This window comes from Miniopterus schreibersii, assembly GCF_964146895.1.
Source record: "Miniopterus schreibersii genome assembly, chromosome: 1".
In the NCBI taxonomy this organism is placed as follows: Eukaryota; Metazoa; Chordata; class Mammalia; order Chiroptera; family Miniopteridae; genus Miniopterus; species Miniopterus schreibersii.
The window spans coordinates 134,092,197-134,100,222 of NC_138101.1; the positions used below are offsets into that span (position 1 = coordinate 134,092,197).

General features: G+C 43.8%; 1 protein-coding gene across 1 annotated transcript; it reads left to right on the forward strand.

The window, feature by feature from the left end:
- The first annotated feature begins 1,797 nt into the window (after positions 1 to 1,797).
- PSMB5 (proteasome 20S subunit beta 5) lies at positions 1,798 to 7,715 on the forward strand. Its single transcript, XM_081121012.1, has 3 exons — positions 1,798 to 2,337; positions 3,321 to 3,627; positions 7,200 to 7,715. Exons 1-3 carry the CDS (start codon positions 2,140 to 2,142, stop codon positions 7,484 to 7,486), a joined length of 792 nt encoding a protein of 263 aa, XP_080977138.1. The 5' UTR covers positions 1,798 to 2,139; the 3' UTR covers positions 7,487 to 7,715.
- The last annotated feature ends 311 nt before the right edge of the window (positions 7,716 to 8,026 follow it).

Consider the following 8,026-nt stretch of genomic DNA (forward strand, 5'->3'; position numbering starts at 1 on the left):
TGTGAATAATGCTGCAATGAACACTGGGGTGCAGATATCTCTACAATATCATTTCCCTCAGATAAATACCCAAATGTGGGATTGCTGGATCATATGTTCTACTTTTAATTTTTTTTGAAACCTCCACACTGTTTTCCATAGTGGATGTTTCAATTTACATTCCCACCAACAGCAGCTCTTATCATTTGTACCTCCTCTTTTGTGGTCCCCATGAGTAGGGACTGTGGAGCAGAGAACTAATGTAAGGTAAATTGGCAACCCATCATGGAAGTCCTTGAATGCCATGCTGAGGAGCTGAATTGCACAGTACATTTTTAAGCAGACAAGCAATAAAATCAAAATGGTGTTTTATGAAAAGCTATTTGGTGTTGTGCAGAATGAATTAGAGAGTATAGTTTTGGCCCAGTAAATCAGTTAGGAGAACATTTCACTAATTGAGGAGTGAGAAGATAAGTCAATGGTAGTATCAGCTACAACGAAAAGAAGAAGGTGGGAAGCACTGTAGAGGAAGAATCAACAGGACTTGGCAACTTACTGGATGTGGAGGAAAGGAAGGGGAGTTGTCAAAGCTGAGCCAGGACTTCAAGCCTCCGTGACTGGAAGCACGTTGCTGTTGTGCTTTCATGTATTCATTTGGCAAACATGTATTAAGCACACATTGGGCACAGAGGTGAGTAATAGAGAAATACCTGTCTTTAAAAGCTCACAGTCCAGTAGGAGATAAATGTACACTTATAACTAGGTAAAATGTAAAAGTGCCTTAAGAGAGGTACAAATGCTATTAGTGGCAGAGTAAAAGAACCATTGAGAAAAGTCAGAAGGAGGACTAGTTGCATTCCCGAGGTGACTGCAAAATAATACCTGCTCAATACCATCCAAGTGTGAGACACAGATAAGGATCTTCTGCTTCATTACATTCTGATGGTTGGGCTTGGAAAGGGTTGCCAAATTTCAGCATTAAAAATATAACACATGCTGAATCTGCTGGGGCAGAGAAGGGGGCTGAGTTGGGCATCAGAGGAAAGTGGAATTTAGATATTAATGGATGTTGCTACGGGAATCCAACAAGGAAGGCCAGACATATAGCAGGTGGCAACATTTCATACCTTTGCCCACTTCCTTGCTTGTTAGGTTCCCAAAAGGTTAGAAAACTGAAGGTGGGTGGAGAGAGGAAGAGACAATGAAATACAGTGCACTCCTGAATAAAGAGCTTGTCTCAGCAAGCTTAAGTTAGAGAGCCTCTTGATACATCTTTTACATATATATACACACACACACACACACATACACATATATATATGTCTTCTTTTCTCTTGGGAATGGAGCCCCAACTCTACTCTAGCCTCTGAAACTGTAAATGACTCAGTTATTCAGGAGATGAGCTGAAAATCTAGTTTGTGAATTAACTAGGCGCTTTGCTTTTCCTCCTTTATTCTTCGATCTGCCTTTTGGGCACTTCATTACTTATTAGAATTGCCACCAGAGGGTGGGAGTAAAGAAAATATTGAATCTTTAAAACTGGTTACTGCCAGAGAACGTGGGTAGTGTGCTGATTACCGCTATCAAACAACAGGTATAGATATAACTTTTATTTTGTTGCGCTTTTACCACAAGCAAATGTGGCTTAACTAACTTCATAGGAAAATGACCTCACTGTAGATTATTATTTTATCCGGTAAAACAAAATGGCAATTCAGTCCCGTTGGCAGGCTGCTGAAGCAGTAGATGTAAAGTGTTGCTTGGACACCTGGCTGGGCGGGGACAAGGTTTCAGAGCGGATCTTCAACCAGTCACGCCCTTCTCAAAGATGGCCGGCCTCACGTCCCTCACTCAACGTGGACGTTTCCCGTCGCTTCCTAGGCATTTGAGGTTACTCTAATCCAATACTACTGTTTGCATGACAAAACCTAATGTGGCAGACATATCCCTGTAGAATTCAAGGGTATTGAAGCCATTTATTTTTCCGCTCCGTGAAAATGGTCCCTTGCGTCTGGCTCTTGTTTTAGGAGGCGTGGTTGCCAGGAGTTAAAATGGCTCCTCCCTGAGATTTAATAGGAAGTGAAGCTGTGACGGCAAGGCGTTGCCCCGCCGTTATCTGCTAGGCGTTCTCAGAGGCGGTTCCTTCTGCCCTTACTAGACATGGCGCTGGCCAGTGTGTTGGAGTGCTCGCTACCGGTGAACCGCCACGGGTTTTTCGGCCTCGGAGGTCGTGCAGATCTGTTGGACCTGGGTCCAGGTAGCTCCAGTGATGGGCTGAGCCTGGCCGCGCCCAGCTGGGGTGTCCCAGAGGAGCCGAGAATCGAAATACTTCATGGAACCACCACCCTGGCCTTCAAGGTGCGAACCCAGCGGCCGAGGCCTGCTGAGTCCCGTGTGCCCGGGCCCTTCCCGGACCGGAGCCCGCAGTGGCCACGGCCACGGAGCCCAAGCGGAGGCTCGGGCCTCTTGTCCTGACCCCGGCGGTTTCGCTGTCTCATTGGCCCCGGAGGCCTGGGTTCCCGCTCTGGCCGGAAGGGGGCGTGGGGCCGGGGGTCAGAGGGAGGAAGACCCTGAGGCTGCTTAGGTTGATTCCTAAGCGACTTCAGGTTTCTTCCCAGAAAAGGGGAGGCCGCAGCGGCAACGAACTTTAGCTGAGGGAAGGCAGTTGTAACCATTCACCAAAGGTTTTGGAAACTGGCCCCTCTGGGCGAGGGTAACCAAAACGCTGACAAGAGGGGGAATCTTGGGCGGGAGGGGGACCCTTGGGCGCGAGGTCTGTACCACCAGGAGCCGGACTATTGGGATTCCCGGCCCGGCTTTGCAGTAATTAGTTTTATGGTCTTGGGCAAGTCATTCTATCTCATTAAGCCTATTTTCCTAATCCATGAAATGAAAGCAATACTGTTTATACCAATATCACGTTATTGATATGAAGCTCAAGTGATATTAATATGTGCAGAGGTATATTGCAGCGATTTGCAACTTTTTCATCTCATGGCACACATAAGCTAATTAGTAAAATTCTGCGGCACACCAAAAAATATATTTTTACAGATGTGACCAAAAAAATAGGTCTAATTTTGATTCATTCACACCAGATGGCTATTGTGTTGGCTGTTGTCATTTTTTTATGACAATCTAAGGGAAAAGATGTCAGTGCCCCGGACTATATAGGCATTGTGTGTTTTAAAAATTCTTGTGGCACACTTATTGAAAATTGCTGGTATATTGTGAAGTATAAAACAACAAAGAAAGATGTTCTGGGTTGCAAAAAGAAATGTCAAGGAGATGTTGTTATGGTCTAATGCGGCCTGCTTTATGTTTTCATCTGATCTTAACAGTTTCAACATGGAGTCATTGTTGCAGCGGACTCCCGGGCCACAGCAGGTGCCTACATTGCGTCCCAGACAGTAAAGAAGGTGATAGAGATCAACCCCTACCTGCTGGGCACCATGGCTGGGGGTGCAGCAGATTGCAGCTTCTGGGAGCGGCTATTGGCTCGGCAGTGTCGAATCTATGAGCTTCGAAACAAGGAACGCATCTCAGTAGCAGCTGCCTCCAAGCTGCTCGCCAACATGGTGTATCAGTACAAAGGCATGGGGCTGTCCATGGGCACCATGATCTGTGGTTGGGATAAGAGAGGCCCTGGTGAGTTAAGCTTCAACCTCCTAATTCTTGGGCTGACACTACAGAGAAGAGGGGTTGAACAGATGAGTGAAAGAAAAGGCTTTGGATCATTGCTGAGGATTTGTCGATTAGCTAGCTTCTCGACCCTTCTCTTTGTTAAAGGAAGGCACTGTGGTGTAGAATAGGGCATGGAGTTAGAGGAGCTGCGTCATTGACTACCCATGTGACCTTAGGCAGGTTGCTTTTTTTTCTCAGTATCTGTTTCATCATCTCTTATATTGGTTAAATGAGGTAATACACATAAAGCGTGTAGTTTCTGGCACATAATGTTTTTGCTTCCGTTCTGTATCCCATAAAATAATAAGACCTACAAAGAGTGTATTTGAGAATTGAAGTGCATAATAATAGACTTAAAAACTCTAGTCAGTGTTATCTAATAGAAATATAATGTGAGCTACACATGTGATTTTCAATTTCCTGATGGGTAAATTAAAAACATAAAAAGGTGAAATTAATTTTAACAACTCTTTTAATCCAAAATACCTTAAATATCATTTCTACAAGTGGCATTAGCCCCATTTCAAGTGCTCAGTAGCCACATGTGGCTAGTGCTACTGTACTGGACCCTGAAACTAACATACAGCAAGTAGCAATTCAAAAGTTAGTCATTTCTCTTCCTTTTTTCCCTTTAGGAGTCTTTGGCCTAGAAGGGGCCTTTAGGTACATCTTCTTTCCTTGCTTGATATACTCACCCTAGGTCTTGTTCTGTCATCTCTGAAAAGAAATTCCTTAGCCTAGTTTCCTTTCCAGTATATAAAAACTTTGTTAGGAAGGTCAACCTTGTATCTGATGTCAGCTCCTTTTCAGCCAACTTTTAATGTTCTTTTAGTCAAATTGGAATACAGCTAGTCACTTTCTGTGTAATTTTCCCCCTCGATGCTTAAAAATAGTTGTTCTTTTTTCCTGTTGTTTTTGCTTCATTCATTTACCTGCTTACTAAATGCCTAGTTTTCCTCTATTGAACTATGGGATACCCAATGCTTTTTCACTTGCTTTGGAGAATAGTGTTCACTACTCAATGGAGGATGAATGAGGAGATTAAAAAGTGGATGTGAGAGAGGAGCTCAGTTTGCTATCTTAAAAATTGAGACACTTTTTTTTGGGGAAGGTGTAAAAAAACAGTTCCATACACTTTGTGTGATCCAAGGAAGCATCTTGGAAATGCTGCTTTGAACCCTTAGCTATTTAGTTTGTTACAGGTAATGGAAATAGTGTAAGAGTTTACAGAAGCTGGCTAGCAAGAAAAACCTAGGAAGCTAGAGCATAACTTAAATTGTACCTTCTCAAAGCCCTCCTAACAACCTGTCCTATTTAGGATGAGTCAGCTCTTTGCTTCAAGAAACAGACTGAGCCCGGCTGGGTGTGGCTCAGCAGTTGAGCATCAGCCTAGGATCCAGGAGACTGAGGTTCAATTCCCCGTCACAGCACATGCCCAGGTTGTAGGCTCAATCCCCAGTTTGGGGCGTGCAGGAGGCAGCCGATCAGTGACGACTCTCTCATCATTGATGTTTCTATCTCTCCCTCTCCCTTTCTCTGAAATCAATAAAGATATTAAAAAAAAAAAAAAAAAGGCAGACTGAGCCTCGGCTGGTGTGGCTCAGTGGTTAGAGTGTTGGCCCATGCACTGAAGGGTCTTAGGTTCGATTCCCAGTCACAGGCATATACCTGGGTTGCATGTTCGATGCCATGAGCATGTGTGGGAGGCAACCAATCCATCGATGTGTCTCTCTCACATCTATGTTTCTCATTCTCTCTTCTACCTCTCCCTCCCTTCCTCCATTCCACTCTCTCTTAAAAATCAATGGAAAAAATATTCTTGGCTGAGGATTAACAAAAAAAGGAAGGAGGGGAGAGGAGAAAGAAGGAGGGAGGGAGGGAGGAAGGAAAAGTTTAAAAAACAAAAAAGCAGCAGACAAAAAGGATAGCAGATGACTTAATACAAGGCTGAATTAGATGAATACCATTTTTTAAAGAATCAATAAAATGCTGAAGGGGTTTTGAGGAGGAGAGGATTACTTCTGATAGGAGGAATTGGGGAAGACTTCACGGATAGGTTGCAGTTGTCCACGATGTGAAAATGAGAGGACAGAAACATCATGAACAAAGAAAGGGAGAAGTATGAGGTTTGGGGGGAAGTAATTAGAAGTACAATTTAATCGGAACTAAAGGTATGTGAAGAGTAGTGATCCTTAAAGCCAGAAAGGTAAACTGGAACCAGATGGTGAGCCAGCTAAGCAAAGTAGTGGCAGTAGGACTGAGGAGGAGATAAATTGGGATAGACATTAGAACCATCTGAACCTGAAAATTGATAAGGGCAGTGGTTCTCAACCTGGCTTGTATTAGATCACCTGAAGAACTTAAAAAATAAGCCCTGTGCTTATCCCGCGCCCCAGACCAATGGAAAAAGAATACCTGGGGTGAGTCCTAGGCATCTTTGTAAAAAGCTTCCTTAGATGATTCTAATGCATAGTAGTAGTTGAGAATCACTAAAATAGGAAAAAATTAGTGAAACCATTGCAGAATTTGAAAACACAGGGGGAGTTGTGTTTTGGTGGGGCACAAGAGAGATGAGTTTGGTAGTTAATGGAGAACTGTTGATAGTATTTGAGGACAGGATGTTTGAATTTGGTGACAAAGGCAGTTGGAATTGATAAAAATTTTATTAAAATCTTTGTCTAAATTTTCATCTATACCAGAGGTCAGCTAACCTTTTTTCCCCCCCTCACCCAAGGATATTTTTTCCATTGCTTTTCAGAAAGAGTAGTAGAGGATAGATAGAGAGATAGAGATAGAAACATCCGTGTGAGAGAGACACGTCGACTGGTTGCCTCCCGCTTGAGCACCCACCAGGGCGAGGGATCGAGCCTGCAACTGAGATACGTGCCCTTGGCAGGAATCAAACCCTGGACCCTTCAGTCCATGGGCAGATGCTTTAACCACTGAGCCAAACCGGCTAGGGCAAAAATTTTATTTTTAATAGTATATTTTATTTAACCCAGTAGCTCCAAAATATCATTTCATCATGTTCTAGGTTCGTTTCAAATGCTCAATAGTCACGTTTGGCTAGTGGCTACCACATTGGACAGGGTAGCTCTTTACAATATGATTTGGAACTCTAGGCTTTATGCTGTACTGTGTGATGTATGTCTTGTGCCCCAGATAGTCTAAACTTTGAGGGCTAGGATTGTTTTAAATATTTAAATATTATCTCCCGCAGAAGTTCTGTGCTTGAAACCTGTCATTTGAGTTATACTTGCTCTTTGAATATACAGAGAGGCCAAACACGGCAGTTAACTACAGTGTGAGGTGAGATGGGCTGGTATGTTGTAGAATCCTGGAGTCTTAATATTTAATCTGATTCCTTCGGCTATTTTTTTTTTTTTAAGTAATTTTATAATACTGCCTTTTTTCTTGTATTTCTGTTGGTCTCCCTTGGGTTTCAAGAGTGGTGGAGATCTGTTGTGTTGGGGGATGAATTAGATGTCAAAAGGGGTGGTCACTTGTTTTCCTGCTAACGTCATTTCTTTTTCCAGGGCTCTACTACGTGGACAGTGAAGGAAACCGGATCTCGGGGGCCACCTTCTCTGTAGGTTCCGGCTCTGTGTATGCATATGGGGTCATGGATCGGGGTTACTCCTATGACCTAGAGGTGGAAGAGGCCTATGATCTGGCCCGTCGAGCCATCTACCAAGCCACCTATAGGGATGCCTACTCAGGAGGTTCTGTCAATCTCTACCATGTCCGTGAGGATGGCTGGATCCGAGTCTCCAGTGATAATGTAGCTGATCTACACGACAAGTATAGTGGATCTACCCCCTGAAAGAGGGCAGATGTAGCTGCTTGTGTTTCTTGGGGTGACTGTTGTTGGTAATATGTTGGTAGAATGGGGTACAGCTCCCCATTCTATAATGGAGGGGCCCAAATTGTATTGGTTGTTTTTTTAAGCTCTAGTGCATTGACCTCCATGTGTTACAGTTGTTAATGAGCTGCTGCAGTGGTGATGATTGGTGTTACTTTCTTGGATGTTAACATTACACTACTCGACCTCAGCCTGTGTTGTGTCTTTTTTTCCACACTGTCCCTCTTCCATGCACTTTACAGTCAAATAAGCCAGGACAGTGGGAGGGAAGTGACTGTAATTACAGGAAACAGTGGTGTGAAGACATTGTCTAGTGAATACATTAATGTCCCTACTCACGAAACTAATAACAAAGAGGAAGGAGAGTGAGGCCGGAAGGAGGGAGAGACTTTCTGATTCTGTTTGCAAAGAGATGAAAAGTTGATGAGGTGGAAAGTGCACAGGGCTGTACCAGGCAGAGCTGCAGAAGAAAAAGCTCTCACCCTGTGGTGGGGGAGGGAG